Source organism: Trachinotus anak, unplaced genomic scaffold (genome assembly GCF_046630095.1).
Source record: "Trachinotus anak isolate AG129_WGS33_773 ecotype Australia unplaced genomic scaffold, CSIRO_AGI_Tana_v1 ptg000005l, whole genome shotgun sequence".
In the NCBI taxonomy this organism is placed as follows: Eukaryota; Metazoa; Chordata; class Actinopteri; order Carangiformes; family Carangidae; genus Trachinotus; species Trachinotus anak.
Window position 1 is genome coordinate 2,986,686 of NW_027273856.1, and position 24,198 is coordinate 3,010,883.

At 41.2% G+C, this 24,198-nt stretch overlaps 3 protein-coding genes, 1 long non-coding RNA gene and 1 other non-coding gene across 9 annotated transcripts; 2 read left to right on the forward strand and 3 right to left on the reverse strand.

The window, feature by feature from the left end:
* Positions 1-982: 982 nt before the first annotated feature.
* LOC139621341 (uncharacterized) lies at positions 983-5,958 on the reverse strand. 3 transcript variants are annotated; one of them, XR_011690984.1, is made up of 8 exons: positions 5,818-5,958; positions 5,351-5,458; positions 4,551-4,732; positions 2,477-2,603; positions 2,012-2,366; positions 1,751-1,890; positions 1,490-1,599; positions 983-1,370 (listed from the first exon to the last, which is right to left on the reverse strand). It is a non-coding gene; the product is annotated as an uncharacterized lncRNA (long non-coding RNA). The 3 variants fall into 3 exon arrangements; XR_011690983.1 differs by having other exon boundaries at positions 4,551-5,458; XR_011690982.1 differs by lacking the exons at positions 5,351-5,458; positions 5,818-5,958 and having other exon boundaries at positions 2,012-2,173; positions 2,289-2,366; positions 4,551-4,690.
* Positions 5,959-9,042: 3,084 nt separating this feature from the next.
* tmem179ba (transmembrane protein 179Ba) lies at positions 9,043-14,246 on the forward strand. Its single transcript, XM_071477765.1, has 5 exons — positions 9,043-9,176; positions 10,032-10,228; positions 11,199-11,336; positions 11,743-11,821; positions 12,784-14,246. The coding sequence occupies exons 1-5, from the start codon at positions 9,078-9,080 to the stop codon at positions 12,982-12,984; spliced, it is 714 nt and encodes a 237-aa protein (XP_071333866.1). The 5' UTR covers positions 9,043-9,077; the 3' UTR covers positions 12,985-14,246.
* trnas-gcu (transfer RNA serine (anticodon GCU)) lies at positions 13,189-13,270 on the reverse strand. Its single transcript has one exon. It is a non-coding gene; the product is annotated as a tRNA-Ser (tRNA).
* A 131-nt stretch (positions 14,247-14,377) lies between the features above and the next one.
* Positions 14,378-17,007, forward strand: LOC139621339 (peripherin-like). The gene is made up of 2 exons (XM_071477767.1): positions 14,378-15,627; positions 16,151-17,007. Exons 1-2 carry the CDS (start codon positions 15,625-15,627, stop codon positions 16,424-16,426), a joined length of 279 nt encoding a protein of 92 aa, XP_071333868.1. The 5' UTR covers positions 14,378-15,624; the 3' UTR covers positions 16,427-17,007.
* Positions 17,008-18,906: 1,899 nt separating this feature from the next.
* Positions 18,907-23,731, reverse strand: brms1 (BRMS1 transcriptional repressor and anoikis regulator). Of its 3 annotated transcripts, none has more exons than XM_071477763.1 (10): positions 23,582-23,731; positions 21,835-22,059; positions 21,620-21,710; positions 21,374-21,501; positions 20,174-20,253; positions 19,788-19,884; positions 19,584-19,673; positions 19,406-19,470; positions 19,267-19,306; positions 18,907-19,184 (listed from the first exon to the last, which is right to left on the reverse strand). In XM_071477763.1, the coding sequence occupies exons 2-10, from the start codon at positions 22,055-22,057 to the stop codon at positions 19,177-19,179; spliced, it is 822 nt and encodes a 273-aa protein (XP_071333864.1). In that variant the 5' UTR covers positions 22,058-22,059; positions 23,582-23,731; the 3' UTR covers positions 18,907-19,176. The 3 variants fall into 3 exon arrangements, with proteins under 3 accessions (XP_071333864.1, XP_071333862.1, XP_071333863.1); XM_071477761.1 differs by having other exon boundaries at positions 18,907-19,196; XM_071477762.1 differs by lacking the exon at positions 23,582-23,731 and adding an exon at positions 23,367-23,551 and having other exon boundaries at positions 18,907-19,196.
* Between the last annotated feature and the right edge of the window lie 467 nt (positions 23,732-24,198).

A 24,198-nucleotide genomic window follows, 5' to 3' on the forward strand; every position in this document is an offset into this window, starting at 1 on the left:
AGGAGGAGATAAGGTCACAGTGTAATCTTTGTTTCCTCACAGTCCAACTATGCAAGGTCATTCTCTCCACAACACTGTCTTTCTCTCAGGCACATTTAGCCTCTGTTATCTGATACAAAGTAGAAACTAAAGGAGAACAGAACACGTTATGAAAAAGGTCAGTTTCAGTTCACTATAGTTGTTTGTCATTTGGATAAAGCACATTATGAAACAAACTCACATGATAGTACATACATTTCCATTAAGCATATAAGGCAATTCATAAATTTCCATTACAGATTGCCTTACAGGGTTACATATCAGTAAATAACACCTACATTCTTTTGTTTTTTCTGGTTGTTTGTCTTCATGAGCGCTGCTGGGGAAGCACCATGCAGAAAAAAAGGGACATCATGGAAATATTTCATCAAATCTCAGACAGTTTTAAAAGATGAGTGGTAGAGGGGGGTGAATTCATGTGTTGACAGAAACTTTTTATTTTGGTTCCAGAAACTGAGACTCATCTGTTTCCAATGGCAAGTATGGTACAGATAACCTGTGTGTAACCTGCTCAACACTCCCACTGTAGGCGAATAAATCACTGGAGATGGCGTGTCCTTATCTTGATGATCCAGCCAAAACTTGGTCAATTATTTTTTATCAAGCTGCAGAAGTTTACTTCAGGGTCATCAAAACAGGCTCTGGACTAGTCTCCTTTAAACTGCTTGTGTTTATTAATATATGGCTCAGTACTTAGAGGTGAGTAATGACTGTCACACTGACTGATCTGAAAGCAACAGCTACAGTAGTCTGATCTCTAGACATGAAAACAGGTGCAGTTAAGTTAAAGGAAACTTTAAATGACAAAGTTACTGTTGTCAAAGTGTATTGTACAATATCTCTTATCTTACCAGGACTGGAAAAAAGGTTTTAAGGTTTTCCAGGAGGGTGAGAAGCCTGGATAAGTCTGGTGTTAGTCTCTATTGTGTGTAAATGAGGTCTGTTCAGTTTTTATTATCAATTTATTGACATTTACAACAAATAAAAACAAGACAGCTTATAAAAAACAAAAACTTCTTAAATATAAAAACACAATGTTTAAATGTGTACAGCACTATCTTATTATTACTATTTAAAACAAGAAAATGATGTACATCATTATATCAAGATAGAAAAATAACCTTCAGAAGGAACAAATATATACAATCTTATTTACACACTAGTTACTATTTACTATTATATCTTACTATTTACAACAAACAATAAAATAAAATAACAATTATCGAATTAACTGTTATCATCATGAAGGAAATGAAGGTGATGATGGGAACTGTGTCTTCCACTTTCATCCTGTTGAGAACAATGCTGGTGATTGAGACCAAGACGTCCAACTGATTCCACACACACACACACACACACACACACACCATGGTAATACTTCAATTCAACTCTTACAATACCTAACATGCGAAAGCGAATAAGGAAGTTAAATAAAGTAAAGAAGTGTTACCTGACTGTTATGAACCTCCATATGCCAAATGCCACAACCTCCAACAGGACTCCGATGATCAGGATGGTGGGAAACACGTAGTGGGAGCACTCTGTCAGATTCTCTATGCACTGAGCACACAGACACACACAGGTTCAGTCCTGTCCCCTCACAGAGTCCATGCAAATTCCGTGTTTGTGGCAGTTTTAAAGTTGAAACTCCTCTACACAGTGTGTATATACAGTATGTGTGTGTGTGTGTGTGTGTGTGTGTGTGCATTACCAGAGGTTGCTGATCATGTTCAAAAGCCATGATAAAGACACTGAAGACAATTGTGACAGTCATGAAGATATCCAGGGCATTGCCGTACACAGGGTATGCACAGACCGACGGATGGGGGAGTAGTTTGTGTAACATGGCATCTGCTCAACGATGAACATGAACAAGGTTACAATTACAAGAATGATTTGTTTGACTGTTACAGTAACAACAACAGGAGCACGCTGTCTCTATTTCTGCTTGAAATAAGATGAGTGTCATTACTCTGAGGTTCCCTCTGCAGAGCTGGATCTGATCCAACGTCTCAGTGACAGATCTCTGCGTGTTTATGTGGCCCCGGAGCTGGATCTGACGCTCTCCTATGGAGACTGCAGGGCCCACCTAGCATCCAGCATGTTTCCTTCCTCCAGAGGAAAGGAGTTTTTTCTGAAGTGTTCAGATATTCTCCTGTTACTCTGGTATTTCAGTCTCACCCTCCCAGAGAGCATCTCATTTCGGTTTGGCCTTCTTGTGTATGTGTCTGTGTGTGTGACTGACTGACCTTAGTTGCCACAGAGGTCCACTCCCACACAGCGCGGATGAAAAAGATGAACATGAACAGCAGACAAATGTTTCCAACCTGGAATCAAAAACACTCTTCAACTCAGCTAACTGATCCGTGTGCAAAACAAACCCCTTCCCACTGGCTTTACATTCCTGATGAATCAACCCCACAGGGTGTGAGTTTACCTGTGGCAGCGTCTTGATGGTGGTTTTCAGGAGGACTCATATCTGTCTGGCCTTCAGCACTGAGGAGGCAGATGAGCCGTGCACACCCATCACTGTCTGTTGTAGTCAACTTTCACTAGAATATACACTGCATTATGAAATGCATACTTTGTATTAGGAAGATACAAAGAGAGATGCATGTTAGCAAGTTGTTTTTTTTTTTTTTAAATACGGTCTAAGGATGCAGAAAAGTTTTTAAGACTTTCCAGGCACCAGTAGAAACCCAAAGCAGTAAGAGCCGACCCACATGCCAAATTTGGAAAGTTTGACGCCACTGTTTCCAGGGTGATGATAGGTTCTGTTTAGAAAGATGGGTGGAGAATATCTGAGATGATACTCAGACACTCTGTTTTCAGCTCCAGAGCCAGCTCGGATTTATCTCTCATCAAAGAATAAACTTATTGCATCGAACGCTGACCACCTCCAATTAACTCTTTGAACTTTCTGAGACTCCAGTGAAGCTGTGTTGTAAGTTAAGTGTTGGTGAAGGGGTTCAGACTTAGACCCTGGCCCAGACCTGGACTTCTGCTGCCCAACCTAAATTGGCGAGCCAGCCAGGAGAGACAGAAACCTGAGGACCCCAGCCTGGGTGGATCAGCCTGCGTCTCAGAACATCAGTGGCCACAGAATTCAGAGGCAAACAGAGCCTTTTATTTCTGCAAAGTCTGAATGTGTCTGAGTGCAGGACTCTGCCCAGGTGAGGTCAATCACAAAAGTCTCTTCTCTAAAGAACCTGGTTAAAATTATTGAAAGAGTAAACAAGAAATAAAGCATGGAAACTGTTGATATTTGAGCAAGTCTATTAAAACTGCATATGGTCTAAAATGACTGACTGGACAGAGGTGAATGTAGGTATATTTCTAATGTGTGTCTAGTGTAATGCATGTGCTGTGCCTCACCATGGTGCGGACAGAGTGAATGAATTTGATCAGTTGTTGCTGAATGTGAGCGCAGCATGCTGGCTTGCTGCCTGTCTTGTGTTTCTTGGGGGGATGATTTGTTTGTCACTGCAAGCCTCTGTGCAAGATAAGCTGTGAAATGGGGGTAGTTAACAGGAGCATACACACAGGTGAGAAAAGTGTGGATGTTTGTTTGCAGTGTACAGAGGACATAATGCTGATGAAGGAGGGAAACAGTAGTGAGGAAGACGTCTTTCCCTTAGAGCATTATCTGGTGGCATTATTTTGGCAGCCACGGCTGACAGAACATTGCCCGAGTGTGAAGTGTGTGCACAGTATAACACAGGGAAAGCTTTTTCAGCTCCAATCGAACACATTGCCCCACCAGATGGTCCATTTAGACACTTAATGATAGACTATGTAGACATGATCCAAGGAACAGGGAGAATGAGATACATCTTGGTTGTGGTTGATGGACTGAGGCAATGCCAACAACGAGACCAGATTATAAATCAGTGGCTGTGTTTTTGTGCAGAGAAGTGTTTTCCTAGATTTACTCTGCCAGATACTATCAGCTCAGACAACAGACCACATTTTGTAGCACAATCAATCAAAATAACATTAAAGATGTTAGGAATAAAGCTAAAGTTTGGGTGTGTGTATCATCCCCAGTCACAGGGAGCAGTGGAACAAGCTAACGGGACTCTAAAAGCAAAGTTAGGTAAAATAATGGCAGCTTAACTGGATGGAGGCTTCACCACTATACTAATGTCATTGAGATCACAAACTAATAGACTAATACACCAAACATCTCACGAGATGTGCACAGGGTGGCCAATGCCAGTACCATATCTTAGAGGCCCATATGAGGGTCCTCCACTTGAGCAATTAGCAAAAGAACTAACCAGTTATTTCCAGCACTTAAATCCATAAAGTTATCGTCCACCAGGTAAAAGGTGCCACAGGAGAGAGAGAAGCTGCCATAGTAGTAGTAGTTTGTGTAATGTGATATCTGCTCAGGCTCTGTGTGTATGCAAGCACACACACACACACACACGCACAACACAACACACAAATGTGCAGAGAGAAAAAAGGAAACAATTACGTAATAATGTACGCATGTGAACTGTCCTCACCCCTGAGTTGGTCTTGCACTGCCCCTCCTCCTTCCTCTCTTTCATCGCGTCTCTTTTGCTCCTCCGGACACAGGTGGAAGGTCTCCCCCCATCACATCGATGAACACATCGAGGAGAAAGAAGCTCATCATCACGAAGGAAATGAGGAAAAGAAGCGTCCATTCATTGTGGTTCCTCACAGGCTGAAAGAAGAAGATTACAATGACAAGACTGATTTGTTCCAGCGCTGTTTGTAATACACAGGATTACACTACAGTAATGTAGGAAAAGGCAGAGATATAATAACATACAACATTAAGAGACAGGTTGTGGATTATCATCATTATCATCGTTTCAATGCTATTGGAACCACAAGCAAGTTTCCTCAATTATCCTTTCTTCTTTTATTTTATTAATAATGTATTTATTTACTTACATGCAGTGGAAGTATTCTGAGCCTTTACTTTGAGTAAAAGTAAAAATACTGCAATATAAAAATACTTTTCACTGTCATGAAAATATCACTAAAGAGAGTAAATAAGGTATATTAGCAAATGGTACAAAGTATCAAAACAAAAGTATTTATAATACAGAAGTATTATATATTAGATATTTAAACGTGTTCAAATGTAAGTAGCGTTTCATGGTTAACCTGTTACCTGTCTACCAGTGGAGCTAATTTTAACTATCTAGTGTCTTGTATAAGCAGTAACAGTGCATCCATCACGTTTTATAAAAGCATTGCATATTGTTTATTTATTTTATTTAACTGAAGCAAAAAATTATGTAATGGAGTAAAAAGTACAATTATTTTCTCTTACATTTATGGTCCGGTTTTCCCAGGTTAGCGTGTCCGGCTGGCGGTACCGTTAGGTGACATGTTCCAGTTGTTCCGTTTTTCTCCGGGTTTAAATTTAGTTATCTTTTGGCTGGTTTACATTTGAGCGGAAAAACATGTCCCAAGTTTTGTCATCAAAGGGAAGTAGATACTGTGATGCTAGCTAAAGTGTTACTCAAAGCATATTTGGTGATTTTACAGCTGCAGTGAACGAGCTAGCAATGTTAACCTAGCTAAAAACATGACATTCCTGTGTTGTTTTCCACTAATTAAATTATGTTCAAGTTTATGTCGCCAGTCAGTTGATCGACTGGTAACTTTACCTTCGTCTATTTAACCAGCTAACAGCTTTGACTAGCTAACCAGCTAACAGCTTTGACTAGCTAACCAGCTAACCTAAGTTAGCTAACGTCACGCCATGAATACACAATCAGGGTCAAAGACACTTACCAGAAAAGGGCGGTCAGGTTTCTCCCTGTCTCCCTGTTATCTCCTCTGATTTAGCTGACGCCGACAGGTGTTGAGCTCAGGTGCTGTTGCAGGTAGATTTTATTTTTGACAGTTTCACCTTCTGGAAATTAAACAATATCACCACTGCGCAGGTTCTGATAAAAACTATTTGGCCGGACACTGAATTATATTATATCTATCTCACGTGTTTGTTTTTTATTTTTTTTAAATTGCTACAGTAATTGTATTATGACGGCCAATTGCATGTGTGTCAGTTCCACTGCATTGTTTTCATATGAACCCCAGAATGAATAGGTTAGTTGTTGCTAAGGTAACAATTGATGAGGATCTATTTTAATAACAAAAACTGTCATCAACTGTTTTTATTTAAGGACTATTGTTCCCGTAATGGTAAATACATATGAGAATAATTCAGTTAATTAAAAAACACACCGGTGAGCCACACACACTGTAGTTTATTCTGACTCACACACACCGTCCTGCTGCCAGAAATGCTCACTACCGCACCAAATGTCGATTAATTCGCTGCTAAAAATAGTCCCCTACGAATACTTTATGTACATGCCTGTCCTCCTGTTCAATAAAAAATGTAGTCAGCAGCTGTTTGAGGAAATTACAGAACCTTTTTATTTTAAAATGAAACTACAGTATATATTAATGAGTTTTTTTTTGTTTGTTTGTTTGTTTTGAGATTTATATCTACTGTATAGGAACCAGTGGGCTTGAAGCTGAGAGTACGTGTACTGAGAGACGGATTAACACACTGTTGCTTTGGATCCAAACATGAAATTCGTTAGTAATAGCTAAAACAGAATATTATTTCTGGCTTTATTCTTTAATACAGAACTGTCAGTAATGACTTGTAGGATAGAAGATGAACCAGAACAAGTTTCGCAAAGCATCTGAACTCCAAGGTCATCCACAGACTTAAAATGAAGCTGTGGCCATTTCAGCTTTAAGATGCTTTTGTCAAGTTTGAAGAAGTTTTTTAGTGTCATTCAGATCATTGTTTTAGTTTTATGGACCACAACTCTTCTGGTTCAGTCTCAGTGCTCTCATTGGCGTTGTGTCCAGCTGCAGCAGACAGCTGTTTCCATCAAACAGGCTCTGATAAAGCCACTGTGCACTACCTGCTCAGCAGCAAACAGCGAGCAGAGAGCAGCTCGAGCACATAGCGGGGCATTTAGCAGCTAAAGAGACAGATATTTCTTAACCTAACGCTCCCTGTTGCTTAATTGTTCCTAGATTTAACTACAAATCTTTTTGTGGTGCAGCTTTTGCTCCTCGAGTTCCCCTCACTTTAAAAACAAAACACCATTTTCCAAGCAGATAATCTAACCTGTCACAAGAAAAAGCATGTGTGCTACTAATAATGATAATGATGTCACCTAAATGACATGCAGTTGTGTTTTTAATGTTTTCAGTTACCTGTCCCACCTCCAACAAACTCCCACTGCGAATCAATCCTAACCTCGATCTGCTGTCATAATAACAGCTTCATCCATATGTTTGCGATTCTGCCTGTATATGAGTGTATTCATGTGTGAGGTCTTATAGTAATGTGTCTGATATTAGAGTTTTTAAATACACTGATGATGGAAAGTGAGAGAGGGAGAGTGAATACTGGACTAAGATTCATCAGGAGTACACAAACACAACTCCAGTGGGATAGTGTTGCTCTGTGTCTGTGTTAATAAGCAACTAATTGCTGACTCAGTGCCATATTAACTTAATGAGGGGATAATATACTGTGTTTACAGCCGGTTTTGCTTCCCCCAGGTGACTAAAAGATCTTTTTTACACCTTCAAGCAACACTTCTCATATTACACATGGTAGTTATTTAAGCAGGGCAGTGTCAAAATGGAAAGAAATGATAAAATTGCAGTTTAAATTTAAAGCCTTTATTTACACGCCACCATACTGACAGAACCGCCTCACTTCTCTGTTAAGTAAGTGTCAGCCTTTCCCTCAGACCTCCAGAGCGGTGTGGTTTCTCCCTGGTATGCGTTCTGCTGTTCAGTTGCAGAGTCAAAGCGGCATGGTCTCATGACATAAGTCACAAGGTTTGATTAAACACTCTGGGAATGGACTAGCTACCACTTACACACACACACACACACACTCACACATACACAAACACATGGTGGCCACCACTAATTCCCGGATGACATGCCTCTAAATCCTCAAGTAGCTCAACCTTTGACCAAGTCTGGCCACCTGGTAGCCTACTGCAAATTACTACCACATTAATATTTTACCAATACTTAATATTGGTAATACCATATAATGATCGGAAATGTGTGCAGATATAACCCTGTTTCCTGTTAAGTTTGCAGATGTGCATAGGCCTAAATATAAAGCTGATTCAACATCAATTGCGTCCATTCATCTTCCCTTCGTGCTGCTTCCCACAGCTTTTGGATTATCTTTCTGGGTTATAATGAAACCAACTCCTGACCCGAGGAAAATTGACCTGTATGGCAGCCAATGTCCCAGTTAATCAACCCGTCAGTGTGACAAAATAAAACGTTTTTTACGCATTTATAATTAGGCGTGCACATCTGGTGGAGCTCATGAGCAGCAGTGGCTTATTCAAACTAAAAATTGGAGGCACTAAACTGGACCGCAGGATTGAAGCTCCGGGCAACTGGATTTTGAGTAAGACATCAAGACCTGAGTGCAGCCAAGAAGAAAAAAAAAAATCAAAGCATCAAGTATTTTTACCTTCAAACTTTTGGCGTGCCATTTGTCACATAGTATAGAGAAGAAGCTGGTGAGTTTATTGTGGGGTCATAGTGGTTGCATCTGGCTTTGATGACAGAATTTGAATGTTCATGTTTTTGAAAGATATGACAAGGTGACAGGAAGATCTTTCTTGATTGATCATTTGTGGAAATATTGGGCTGTTGTCTGTTTGCTTTCTCCTCCACAGCTCCCCAAGAAAATTGAATTAGTGGAAAACGAAAGGCTTGCCAAAATATAACCCTGACCTTCAGTCAGAGATGTTTAAAAAAATACATAAAACGATTATATGTCTTATTAATTCACCAAGTTTGACCCTGATTTACCTTATTTCTTACAACGCATTCTTAAATATATGCTCATCATGTTCACCTCACCACATTTCAGGTGATTCTTTGTGTGGGAGTTTTATTTTGAAACACTTTACCGGAAGCTCTGCGCCGTACTGTGGCTGCCTTCACGCTGGTCTCCCTGCAGACAGGCACCGGGCCGCTGGATGATGGCGCTGACGGGGCTGCTGCTGCTGGAGCTGGCTCTGTACACCAGCTGTTTCGTCTGCGGGATTGTTGCCGCCGCATCCCTCACCATCGCCCAGGTGACATTATTCACTAAAATAACTACGCAGCGCAATTAACATGTCGTTGTTATCTCCATCCTCTTCCGGGTAGACTCACTTTTTTTTTTTTCACTGCGCTTTCACTATGCTAGAAAGTTTGAAGTTTGCCAAAGAGACAACTAAACCGACAAAATGACTGTAGACATTTCATTTGGGACACTTTTTAAAGTATTTATTTCCGTTTTTAAAAGTTTTAATCTCCTTTAAAAGTTTATTTACACGTCGTTTCCTCAGGTGAGCGTTTTAATAAGCTTATTTTGCGCTTTCATGCATCAGAAATAACTGATTTGATACAGCTGCATATTTCTCTGGATGTTACGTATCGTCACATTTAATTAGAGACCGAGGACTTAAATAAAAAAAAGACATGCGCACTCACTTCCCTCTAAGTTACATCCTATTGTTCCCAGTGGAGGAACTACATTCACCACCGTCAATATCGGCACAGTGTCACTGATAGCTACAATATCCCTCCGCCTCCTTCGGTTTAATTAGCTGCACTAGATCCTTTCAGCCGCTTTCACAGAGTCAGGAAATGCCTGAGAGTAAAAGTGGATGTGTGCGCTAACAACAGTCATGTGTCCAGATACCGATACTGTTGTCATCATGTGACCAGATGCTCTGAGTGCCCAGTTATTCCCCCTGCCTCTTGATAGAAGTCAGATGCCATATGTGTGTGTGTGTGTGTGTGTGTGTGTGTTCACAGTAGGCCATTTCTTCTCATAACAATGTAAGGAGAATAAAGTTGCTCGAACAGTTTAACGAAACTGAGACATTAAATGAAGCTAAATGATGGAAAAGAAAAGAAAATTCACTGTCTTTCTTTTCTTTCAGGGCAACTTCGGAGGTCTGTGTATGCTGTATGGAACCGTCAACTACAATGCAACAGCAAGTCTCATTGGGATCCAGTCGTCCAGCTCCTCGTCCTTGTGCTATTTTGTGTCAGCCATATCAGTCATGGTGGCAGTGGTGTGCTTCTCGCTGTCTCTGTACTGGGTGTACACTTTCTGCATCGATGGGGACGTCAGACGGTGACTAACTGTCGTACTTGTCTTCATTGTCATGTGGAACAGTTCCACACATTACGTGTGTTTCTCTGACCGAACCCTTGAAGTTGTCATTTTTTTTGGGTTCATGGGTTTAAAACAGGCTGTAAACACAATTTGGTTGCTGTCACTATAACTGCGAACGAGCACAGTTTACAGTCACCAAACCCCAGTCAAACTGCAGTGGTTTCATGTGCTGGGCCTGGCAAACGCTTGTGTTGGAGAACAACATGTAGCTGCCAACCAATGTCTCCTCTTAGTTTATAACTTTGCAACTGTTTTACAGCCTCTTGACTGCTTGAATTAAAACAATCAGCTGCAGTTTATATTATATCAGCATTTGCATGCTGACTTTTTGCAGACATGCCTATGTGAAAAGGTTTTAGTGTTAATACAAGTGCAAAACTTGTCAAGAGATATGCCAGTATCGTGATACTTTTATTTATTGCTGCATTAACAGGTGTATCGCTGTAAATGATGTAATCCTAGAAACAATACAGAAATGGCAGGACCACAGTCAGACAGAAACATCAGTAAGATTGTTGGATTACTGCTGATACTGCTTGTTAAAAGTAAAAGTTTACTCCAGAGTTGTAATCTTATTGTTATGGCTGCAAAAAGGGATAAAAACCAGACTAATAAAATTCTTTTAGGCGGGTTGGCAGGATGGTTTCATAAGGTTGACGTCCCCGAATGACATCACTGAAGCTAGTTAAACAGCACAGGCGGTGAGGAGGAAAAAAAAACATGGAATAGAAATAAAAAATGATCAAAAGAGGGCAGAGTGCAGGTCAGGCCATGGTAACACTGTCATATGTGACATACAGTAGTTTGACATCATTTCCTCATTTGGTCCGAGGTTGAGATAACACTTCATTCCTCTATTTCTGTTTCCCCTGACTTCAAAAAGGCTCACAGCCATTCTCACGCTCTCTGTTTATTCTGTTCTCCACAGGGAGCGCGTGTGGATGAATCTGATCATGGCTGTGTGCGGCGTCTTCCTGTTCTTCCTGCTCGTCACGGGCTGCATGTTGAAGATCGGACGCGACTCGCTCTGCAACTCGATCATACAGAGCGTTCCCAACATTACCAGGTGACACACACACACACAGACAATGGAGCTAAAACCAAAGCCAAAACCTCTGACAAACAAATCACAAATGAAACTAAAACATTTGAGACACTGAGCTTTACCTCGTGTCTGCTTACTCTCTGATCTCTTCAAACCTCTGTGCTGTTTTGTGTCCTACACAAAACAGTTTCTCTGTCGTCATCTCTTTTTCAACCCCTCATTTATCACTATTAAACATCTTTACACTTTCATTTTGACCATCTATGACCATCTTAGTGGATATGTTTAATATTTCATGATGACTTTAAAGGAACTTTTAGGGGGTAAAATATCTTGTTTGCTACTTTTAACACCAGTTTGACAGGACAAGGAAGATGTGTTGACACTTATCAACTTTCTAACATGCAAACTGGTTTTGTCTCTCTAGATGTGAGGAGGCCCAGACTAGACCATGGGCCAGTCCACTTAAAGGAGGAAGGTTCTACAACAACCTGTACAAAGCTGAGGTCAGTGTGTCATTAGTGTTTGTCTTTTATGTCTAGGATCACATCCTGAAAACCAGTTCTGATAAATCTAAATTCACGTTCCAGTCAGTGAATAAGTTGCTCAAGTTCAGTCCCACGATATGATTCAAGGATCAAGCTCAGACAGAAAATCCCAAGCATCCGTTTTTTCATAAATTAAATTTTACACTCAATGAGCAAAAAAAAAATTGCAGGCACAATGCAACACACCGATACTGTCACGCTTCAGTGTAATAACTGAAACAAACATTCACAGGATTTTGAGTCGAAGATGGATGTGAATGAATGAACGCAGAGAAATGGATTCGGTCTGCGTTAGTGTTAAATCTGTGAGGGAGCTGTTTGTAAGTCTTGCTATTGCTACCTGGCCAACGTTAGCAATAACAGCTGTTTACTTACGAGTCTAGAAGAAACTCTGTAAGTTTAGCATCAAACTTCATTCCTATACTCACCAACAGCTCTTCAGTGGTGGAAGGCGACACCAATACCTTTCCTTCTGCTGAAGTTAGCATGCTAACCAGCTAGCCCCGGGCCATCTTGTCCCTTTCCACTAGTGACTCACTGTAGCCTCCAACCTGCCCTGAAGACATAGCACTGCTCAGAGGCCATATTATAACCTCTAGTCTTGTAAACGCAACAATGGCTGAAGGTCTTGTCAAACAACAGTCACCACCACCCGGTCACAGCAAGAAACAACGTTTGACAGCAGAGAAAAACTGCAAATATCTCCTTTAAACAGCTATAAAAAAAAACTGTACTTGAAAGAGTTTCCTCATTTGCCGTCCGCGGCTGAAAATCATCATGTAGCCAAGAAAGACCTTTTAAAAGCACTTGTAAGGGAATAGATGTAGAGAGTGTGTCCATCACTAGCTGTCCACATAGATTCTCAGATGAATGAGCTTCACATACTTCCTGTATGTCGCATGTTGCCTCCTCCCTCTCAGTCTGCCGTGTGGGTCAACTTCTTCTTCTGGCTCATCATCGGGATTCTGGTGATCGTCCAGAGGCGCCAGAGTTCAGGGTCGAAGATGATTGTCGGAGGGCTCGGAGGATACGGTGGGCCGTCCGGTGGGCTTTTCGGAGATCCTGGGGTGACGGCTGCAGAGACGGAGCCTTTTTTCAACCGTCCTCCAAGGCCACAGTGAGGACGGGTGTCACAGGGGAGTTACAAGAACACGTACACTAGCACAAAATGATAATGTGGGAGTAGATGTGGAAAAAGGGTGAATACATTTAGTTTGCATTGCCTTGTGTCTCAGGTATTCCAGCGAATACTAACTCATTTTGGAGACATTATAGCAAAGTAATTGCAGTAGTTTGTGTTTGGATACAATAGAACTGTTGTCCTTCGACGAGGATGGGATTCGAACCCACGCGTGCAGAGCACAATGGATTAGCAGTCCATCGCCTTAACCACTCGGCCACCTCGTCAGTTATTAAACAGATCAATAAAACCAACAATCGTGCAGCCTGTGTGTGTGCGTGCGTGCGTGCAAGTGTGTGTGTGTGTGAGTGAGTGAGTGAGTGAGTGAGTGAGTGAGTGAGTGAGTTTGTGTTTGTGTGTGTGTGTGTGTGTGTGTGTGTGTGTGTGTGTGTGTGTGTGTGTGTGTGTGTGAGTGAGAGAGAAGCAGACTGATCACGTGATCCAAGGATCGAACTGCTGATTTGTGCATTTACCCGTTTCCCACATTTACCTCGTCTCACTTACCAAAGCCGTCTCAAAGGTCTGATCACTGGATCAACACAAATATGGGTTTGTTCATTCATTTGTTTACATGACCAAGAAATATGGGAATGTTTACTGCAGGCATTTGTTTTATATTTCAGATCTAGTACTTTAGTTTCTAGTATGTTTCCTATGTAGAACATTTTCACTCCTCAATTACTTCATTATCTTAAAGTTACTTTTCTACATCCTCTGAAATTTTTTTATTTTGTGTTTCTACTCTGTGCTACCCAGTTTTATTATTACTGTTGGTTGTCTTCACACTTTATTTATGATTAATTGTTTCATTTGACATTGAGACAAATCTCTTTTTCTCCTTCTTTTCATTTCGTCTCATAATATTTGTCATTCGATCTCAGAAACTTCACTGTCAGGACCACTCGCATCCACCCAAAACACCCAGGATTTAACATCGTGTCACACTGGTTTGCAAATAATTCAAGTGGATTTTGAATTTCAGGCCTTATACATCTGTTCCCACCCAGACGGTCACATCTCAAGTGTAGTCTGTGTTCGCTCAGAGGCTTTCTTCCATCACATCCTGTGTGTGATCTTGTGTATTGTACCTTATGAATGAGGCTGTATGACGAGATCAAACACATGGCTGTTTGTGGTGCTTGTTTCTGTGTGCTACTTGACACGTGTGCTACTTTTTTAAAACAATAAAGAGTTTGAAGACAATGACCTAAACTTTTTTTATTATGTAAGACTAATATCTTATGTAAAAGGCTTTCTTTAACAGGAGTCCACTTTGTCTTGATCAGAGTGGAGACATGGAACTGGATATGCTGAGCTGTGCCTCCCTCTGGTGGTTGATAATGAGTAAAGACTCCCACCTCTCTACCAGAGCCACATTTACCAGGAATTTGATTTGTTAAATTTCATATTTACTGTGATAGTTCCCACTCATTTAATCACAAAGGTGAACTTTTGAGACGAAGAAGAATATGGCAGAGGTTGTTTGCTGTGTGACGCTCCATAATCTTCCATAAATATTGTGGAGAGGAAATGATGTAATGACCGATCGAGTCAGTGACCGTTACAGACCTGAAGCCTGTAAAGCCGATGACTGAATGCCAGGTTGTTTTTTTTTTATTTCATCAGAAGCTTTACCCAGCTTATAACAGTTTAACAAAATATGCTCATTTTGTCCCAGACTGCTAAACCTAACAGGGCACTGGCAGGCTGTGTTTTTTACTCTTGATTATTATTATCAGTTTCACCACATCCTGTAAGATGACTCTATTTTAATAAGTTTACATGAGCCCCAAAACTCAGAATGAACACATCATCACTTTCATTTGAAATAAACATTATAAAATATACATTCATGAAGGCATCGCTGCGTAAGATAAAACAGTGGTTCTAAAAAAAATGGGGTCTGGGGACCCCCAGGGGCCCTTCAGGAGGTCCCTTAGGGTCCCCAGCAAAAGTAGGAATAATTTCTGTAATAAAACATCTAAAATCTTATCAGATCCTGCGTCAAAGTCTTATCACATGGGGGCCCGTGGTGTCAGTTTAGGTGTCCTTGATGTGAAAAAGTTTGAGAACCACAGATCTAAAATGTAGATTTATGACACAATAGAAATTTCTTGAAAGATTTTATGCTTTTATATCTGTGGAGGAAAATTTCTTTACAACAGATACCTGCACTTTCCATCTTGTGTGATGGAGCTGGTGTGTCTGCATTGAATGATTCCCCAGCAGTTGCCTGATAGATCAAAATAGACAGACTGAGCTTAGTCCTGCTATTCCAGTAGGACTCCTTCTGCTTTCCCCTAACTGTCTAATCTCTGTGGATTACCTGACCTCGCCTGAGCGCTGAGGTAGAAGATAATCACTGAGGAGAGGGAGAAAGCAGAGACGGGACAGGAGAGAGGGAGAAGGATACCTGGAGTTACTGTGATTTTTTTTAATTTTTTTTTTTATAAATAAACACAAACTCTGCAAAGGACAAGAAAGCAGAGAGAGCACTCTGGAGAGCACTGAGGACTGTCTGAATCTCGAGTCTCAGAAGAAATCCACCACAAGGCTGGTGATAAATTTGACTCTGGAGTCTATGGTGAGATGCTTTTGCTTTTACTGTTTTACTTGTACTGTTGTTCAGCTTCTCGTGAGAAAAGTGAGCTGTGTGGATATAAATGTGTACGAGTGAGAAAAAAGAGGAGTGCCGTGAAAACGTGCATCAGAGATAGAGACTGCTGGCAGGAGAGGAATAAAAGAGAAACACAGAGAGGAGCAGTGGACAGTGCAGACCGAGCTAAGCCATGATAAGCCTCTTTAAGCCACTTCACTCTCCGCAGATCAAATGTTCTGTTTTAAACCTGTTGATCTGTGCTGGACTTGTGACTGTGAGCTATTGATTCACTTTATCTGCTTTTCTGGCAGGAGAGCTTTAGTTTCCTGCCAAACCAGACAGTACAAAAACTGGAGAGAGAGCCCTTCAACTGAACAGACTCGCTTTAAGTCTCTGTTTCCAAGCATCTGTCTGCTTAAATGTCCCTGAGCCAGGCGATGTATCCTGTCCAGACCCACAGCTTCAGTTTTGCCTCTGATCTCCATCTCTCTCCCTCGTCTCTGTCCAGAGCATGTCTCGTGATCAGTGTGAGTCGGTGGCTCTGAGCGTGGAGTCTCTCCTGAACGACGCCAAGAGGATGCAGATGCAGTGCCGTGAGCGCAGCGAGCAGCTCTCCATGGCCACCATGCAGCTGAGGGTGGAGTCGGCCTCCCTGAGGGAGCAGTGCGAGGCCACCCAGCTCGACATGGCCCGCATCCGCCGGCAGCTGGACGAGCTGCTGGACACCAAAGCCGCCTTCGAAGCCAGGGAGAGGCAGGCGCGCAAACTCAGCAGGCAGCTGTGAGGAGACGAGGAAGAGGGGAGATGGGGATGTGACAGAGGGGAGCAGCATCCTACATGTCATGAACTGTTAGGCCGCCTCCCACTGACACATTTTGTTTGGCTCCCAGGTGAGAGGAAGGAAAGCAGGTGAGGGGTTAAAGAAGAGATGGGAAGAAGGAGGGTGATTCCTACAAACTCCAAGGGGAGGGAGAGGAAAAGCTGAAGGAGGAAGAGACAGAATAAAAACAGAAAGGAGAGTAAAGATGTGATGTAAGATGCACTTTAAACCAAGCACCAACTTCTAATGAAAGTTGGGCTCACTTTCAGCACATCCCTGAGTGTAGTTTAGGACAGAATATTGTTGAGCATAGCAAATATACATTGATATTTAACTGGAAATTACTTTTCTGTAGATGGAATTAAGCCAGAAGTCTAAATAAAATGGGGTTTGTCAGGATGTTGAGAGGAGAGGAAAAGCAAGCTCGGAATAAAACATTCACAGTTCTCTCTTGGCCTCCAGGTCTGTGCTGCTTTGTGAAACACACACATGAATTCCCTCTCCTCCTCCTCCTTTTCATGTCTAATAAACACTTAACAAACACATTCACGTCTCATCTCTTTATCCTCAAGCACATCTTCATCTCCACGTCACTGTAATGTTTCAGGTCAGTTTATTGTGTTGATCCTGAGACACCAATGTATATTTTTATTAGTCTTAACAAGCCAAGTGTATTTTCATGTGTATACCTGAATCGCTCACAGGACTCTACCCCTGTTCCCATGGAAACGGTACCCCAGAAAGATTTAGTCTTATTCAGGTCCTTTTTGACCTGTCATACTCTGTTTTATAATATTCTACAAAATAATTCAAATAATAATATATATATATTAATATTTGAATATTTTTGTGTAAGAGTATCAAGGTGAGTAGGTCATTCTAGAGGGAATAAAATTAACAAAATATAAAATATTGGATGAAGAAATTCACTCAGCTTTATGTCAAGGTTCAAGGGTTGAAATTTGTCCAGAGTTAATTTCATTTATTTATTCATACATAAGTATTTCAGCTACATTATCAGTTAATGCATTTCCTTTTCCTCTTGCATCCTCATATATGAGTGGTAATATAAGTGTTTTTACCATTTTTACTTTGGACGCTGGAGTTTTGTTTGTTTGGTTTTGATAAATGACCTCAGACGGATTCTTCATGCAGGATTTAAACTTACGTCAAATCAAAATATTTTATCCCCCAACAAGTAAGACATAGTTTCAGCTTTATTTTACGAAGCATCCTCAGCTTTCTCTGTCGACATATAGTATAAATTAAGTTTTGTCTGATTATGTCAGCAATAATATGGACAAATCTTTTCTTCCCTGAATGTCAGCCCATACTTTGCTTTCCCAGATTCACCACAAGACATTTCTGTTACCCCAGAACCACCAAGATCTTTGCAAATCATTCATTATAACCTCTATCTCCAGGATACTTTGACCTGATTGATAATGCATCACACAACTTATTGCTCATCTATTGTTTTTTTTTTTTTTTAACAGTTTATACTAATAGTGCTAATATGTTAACACACATACACAGGGACAGTTTGTGCTAATGAATTATAACATTGCAGTAAAAATGGTCTGCAACTATTTTTTTCCCCAAGTGTGTTTAAATTTTTTTGACATTTTAATAATATAAGAGAATTAATTTAGGCTTTTAAGTACAGTCAAAGCACATTTCAGAAGAGCCAGTATGTTCTTTATCACAGCTATAATCAGAACAGGTAACAGTGTGGACCCAGTACGAGCAGGGCACTACAATACAAACAGCTTCTGTTGTAAACCATTGATTCATCCTTTCTTAAATGGCTTCACTGCTTTCCTGCATGTTTCACTCTGTGTTGCACTTATTGATCTGTTGGTCTGGTTGAAGAAAAGAAAAAAAAAACAGCCCCTGGCCATGTGAAGCCACAGCGCCTCTTTCACACTGGAGAGAAACGATACCGATGCAAACTGTGTGAGAGAAGCTTCCCACAGTCTCAGCGCCTGGTACAACAGCAGCAGACCGAAGAGGAACCTCATCAGGTCAGGTCAGCCGGTGTGGGACCAGCTGAACTTCCTTGAGTTTCTTTGAATTAGTAAATATAAGAACCTTTAATTTAGACTTTTCTTGGTGTCTGCTCCTTCCAACATGTCTTAGTGGCTTGCTGCACCGTGGACGTTTGGACTCATGATGTCAATATTTCTCAAATCTTAACTACGCTCCAGGTTTTTGTTCGCCTTCAGCAGCTTATGGTTCAAAAATGGACAGATCATAAAAGTGTAAGAAAAATGTTTGCACACAAACTTTTGTCACTGTTCTTGAAATCGACATTTTTCTTAAAATGTCACAACTTTCTTCTTCTTTTCCTTGCAAGCTCAGAAGAAAGAACTTGGACTTTATTCTCGAAAAAATGATTTATCTCAGGTATCTAAAGATTAAAAAACACACACATGCACAAAACCTTCTGTCACAAAACATTAGAATTTTAATCACCATTATAAATCATTCTATAAATACATGGTTGTCATATTAAGAACTTATTTTAAATAGCAATAGATAACAAACAAGCAGTAGGGGGGGTGTTGGTTGCTGGGGTCAAAGGCGCAGAAAAAACAAACAAAAAAAAAACCACTAGTCTGCTGGGGCTTCACAAAACTGTGACTGTTAGAGGAAGAAGTTGGGAATGTGTGTGTGTTTGGTTTGGTTTCTCTGCCTCCGGGACCCTCCCATCATCACCGCTCTGAAAGACAAACTGATGCTGGGTTAGAGACGAACCCCTCACAGCATAGTATGCTTCTACTGTGCGTGTGAGCTGGACTTACTTTCAGCTTTCTTCTTTAGTGGCGACAGTGCTGCTTTTGCCTGAGAAGCACACACACAACAAGTTACTAAAACATCTCTAACCATGAGAACTCCTAAACTTTGGGAACTAAAATGCAAACGTAGCTGTTGATGTAATACCTTCTTTATAGCTGTCCAGTCTTCAAGTATGTCGATGTCTCTCAGCATGTAGACAATGAAAGGTCCTGTGAGACAGGAAGTTATTAAAAAAAAAAGTATAAATCAATCTGTTGTTCTGTTAGCAGCAAATTTCATTTTATAGGATGGAGAGAATAAAGAAGAGAGAGTTCATTTTTACCTGAAACCAGAGCTACTTTCTTTTTTCTCTCCGACCGACCCAGCAGGTTCTTTCTCTTACACTTCTTGTTCCTCATCTCATCACTCCACTCTGAGATAAGAAAATACACACACGTTTCACTATTTATCTGTGTGTTTGTCTCCTCTGACAAGAGGCCATAACAACAAAGGGAGGTGATGTTAATATATTTTTCCTGCAGTGTACCTGAGGTGAGATCTATATTCTGTCTGTCCTCCTCCAGTCTCCTGATCTTTTCCAGCAGCTCTGTCTTCATGGCGTCAAACAGCAACGTCTTCTCACTCTGTGACACAAACACACACATGAACAGGCGCAGCTTTAGTCCTGTGATAATTCTGTCTAAGTGTGCCTACGCAGTAAACGGTATGCGGTATGTAAGATAAGATAAAACCTTTATTAGTCCCACTGCGGGGAAATTTGCAGTTACATTTACAGCAGCAAAGTGAACAGCACCCAAAAGATACAATAATGACAATATTAAATACTAAAAAAATTAAATTAAAAAAAAAGATCAATCATAGATAATAATATAGTATGTACACAATAGATCTTTAGATCTGTGTGTGGGTTACCTCCAGGTGCTGCCGTGCTCCTTGTACTTCACACTCATGCTTGTGTTTGATCACCTGCAGACACAGCTCTCTGTACACTCCTGCAGACAAAGACAGAGCCAGGATGTCGGAGACAGAGAGACGCCGCTGTCTGCATTTTTACATTTTCGTGTCCTTAGTTACTTTCTGAGGCAGACAGAAACAGACAGTGACACCAACCTAATCATCTAGTACAAGGAGGGGTACTTTCACTTCATTAGTGTGAAGACCCAGCCTTTTCAAAGACCACTTTAAATGCAAGGTGTGTACTGACTGAATTCAACTCACCTGCACCACTCAGTTCTCCATATAAAGCAACTCTAGTGTAATAATTCATATTGAAGCCATCATTTCAATCGAGACTGCATCTCCGCCTTCAGGCTGCACAGAGGTCTGAGCTTTACAGTCAACAACCCGTTCAAGGTACAATGAGGAAATCTACACAAACAGTGAATGAAATTGTTTGTGTCTCAGCAGCAGAGTCAGCACGTCACAACACAGTCAGTATTCATTTCTGGTGCAACCCTGAACTCGTGTTACAGGCTAGAGAGATAATCAGTCAGCAGAGCTTTCTTTGCTATTGTTTCATGACTTCACATCATCCTTGTTTACATCAGCTGACACAGAGCTAAAGTGGTGTGTCACTGCACTGTCGAGTAGAGCTGACTTATTGCTTTTACACACCAAAACATTCGTTCACACATATGATTTGAATTTTATCCTGTTGCAGGCACAGTCCTAGTGTCACAACCTTTAGGCATTTTGTTGATCTTGTAAACTGTTATTAAATTTAGCTGAAAGAATCTGGACCTGATAAAAATCATTTTGTATAGTGCACCTCTCTGGTGCTATTCTCTGTTAACATCTAGATAACTAGATTATCGTTTTGGGTCTATTCAGCATAATGTAATATATTTTAAATTTATATAAGTAGTTTAATTTTTCAGATATGTTAAGTGCATGTGCATATTATACATAGACTACATTGTTATTGTTCTTTAACTTTAACATCAACTGCCCCTGATGGGAAGAACTTCAGCAGGTGACACACCTGTAAAACCAAAACTCTGTTTTTACACTTCAGTTTCGTACAGATTAACCAAGTGAGATATGAAGTGTTGATTAATGAGATGGAGAATCGTTGCCAGATGGATTTTATTAAGTAAAATGTGCTTTACATACCGGCCACTTGTGTTCGAATCTGCATGCTGTTCTGTAGTGCAGCCAGTGGTTCTCTGTATTCTCCAGCCTTCCCTGTCAACACCTCGTCCAGCTTCACTTTCACCTGGTTCAGCCGCTCCCGAAACAACCTGCAATCACATGGTGCCCTCAGTGTCTCCTTTGTTTCCTTCCTCCTTCATACAGCTGAGATTGCTTCAAAACACACCAGAGTGGAGAGTCTGTCCATCCTCGCCACGCTCAACTTACTTCTCTTTCAGCTCCTGAAATTGTTTTTCCAGATCCATCATCTCATCGAGACATTCTCCTCTCCTCCGCTCACAGTCTTCATCATCCATCTCTTCACAGGGGACAGAGAGAGAGACCGAACCAATAAAAAACAGTGACACAGACCGTCTCTTCATCTCTTCTTGCATACGTTCTCACAATCAGGTGACAAATCACCACAGTACTTGGATTTTTACCTGAGCTCTCTTCCTCCTCCTCCTCCTCCTCCTCCTCCTCAGTCTCTTCTAAGTCACTCTCCCTCTCTTCCACACTCTCCTCCATGGTCTCCTCGCCAACTCCACCTCCTCTTCCTCCGTCTTCTCTCGGTTCCTCCACCTCTCCATTGGCCTCAGGGAGTTGTGACTCTCCTTCTGCCTCCATCTCCTCCTCTGGCTCCCGCACAGGGGGTTGTGCAGGCATAGCTGGAAACGTACAGACATAAATAAAAAAAATACATTCACAACTAGTTCTGGCCATTATGTCAATATATTTAATAAGACACTATTCATTTATCTAGTCATTAATGATCATTTGTATTAGGCCGATGCTGCGGATCAGTTGTGCATTATTACATTATAAAATCAGGCAATCCAGTCTGTTTGTTTTATCCACAAACAGTTTCTCAATTGTGTTATAATAATATAATTGTGTTAAGACAATATTCAAGATACAATAATGTGATAAGAGGATTCATTTCATCCAATCCAATACACAACTTGCAAAGGTGTTTCAGACAACATCCTGAACTCAGAGAAAATTGCTTTTTAATTTCAATAAATGAACCTATTTTTTGTTTCTCAATATCTTTTAACACACTGAAAACTAATTGTTACAAAAATAAAAGTTGTTGCAGTACTTCTATGGTATGTCAGGGGGCACTGACCTTGGCCCTGCTCCTACTGCAGTGAGCTGTCATGGTCTGTCCCAACAAAAATGTATTTCCACTAATTGCAGATCAACGAACAGACACTGATAAATGTGCTGTTGTTTTACTGGTGCTAACTTTTCTCAGTCTTCAGCCTGGGTAATGTTGATGAATAGCAACCTCCTTTATGACTCTGCTGCAATTATGTAATAATAGTAAGCCTTAAAACATAGAAAGCAGACAGGATGGTAAAAAGCACCGCTCTGTAGATGAGGCAGAGAGCTGTCCGTGGTGTAACGGGACATTTCAGCTGACTCTGCAGACTGAGCTGAAAGAGACGGGGCAGCGGGAGGACCGCAGGTTTCCGTACCTGTCAAAGTCAGCTAGAGAAACACAGCACAAGACCGGAAGTTACTTGATTATGATTGACGAAATGCTAAAATTACATGCGAGAAAAAAAAAACCCCCAAAGGAACATGAAGGGAAATAAATACAGGTGGGATATAAACTGTTTATTTCCATAAAATCAATTTTTAGGGCTTTTATTTTGTTTCCGAACCGGACGTACGGCTTCACTTTGCCTAACTTGACCACTGGCAGCTTCCGTGATGTCATTGAGTAAAACTGTTAACGTTAAGAGCTCGACGGCGGCATTTAGCCTGAAACAAAGAGCCGAGCCGAGCCGAGCCGAGCCTGGAGCCCGTCACCCTGTCAGTCCACCTCCTCACGACGACAAGGCAACTAACCGAGACCCGTCGTCGGATTTACGTCTCAGTTTAGCGCCAAATGAACCACAGCGAAGTCAAGTGCAAGACAAGCTAACAGTTGAAGCCGCACACAGCGACGGGACGACTGTCGGCTCACCCGCTGCCAGAATAAGTGCATCTACTGACAGGCCTCTCCTCTAAAGGCGTGTGGCGGCTGATACACAGCTATTTCTCTGGCGTGTGGATGTCAGGTAAACACGCTGGAGCTGCCGTCCCGACCCTCTCTTCCTCCTGCCCTCGGATTAACACACAGCGTTATCCGTCCATGTTTGTAAACAAATGCCCCTGCCTCCGCCGGAAGAGACTGCTCACCTTCTCCCTCCGATCGGCTGCACAAAGTCAGGATCTCGTTCGCCAGATTTCCATTTTTTTTTAAAAAAAAGTACTTCCTCTTCACTTCAGTTCACCCAGTTCGACACTTTGCCGGACTCTACAACCCGGGAGATCAGCCAATCAGCGCCAAGCCCCGCAGTCACGGGTGACCAATAGGAGCGAGGATCCCCGAACGTCGCCCGTCCAATCGAAAAGCGAGAGCAGGGTGCGTGAGCCAATCACAATCGGGGAACTCATCACGGTGAACCAATACACTGGATTTCATGCGAAGAGCGCGCATCTGACTTTTTAAACATGAAATGAAATAATAAAAATCAAATAAAATACGATGCCAACAGGTAGCGGTGAATTAAGTACCCATGTATACAATACAATACGATATACAATAAACACGACGACAAACCAATTAAAAAAAAGTTTCTTTCTCATTTTATGTGGGGTAGTATTGCAGTTAATTATGTGGATATAAGTTAGTGTAGCCTAGTATATGGTGTGATATAGAGTCTATAGGAGTGTGTGAACTATTTGATGTCTTTGGCACTGCTGAACTTAATTACAGTAATAATAATAATAATAATAAATAAAAAAAAGCTGAA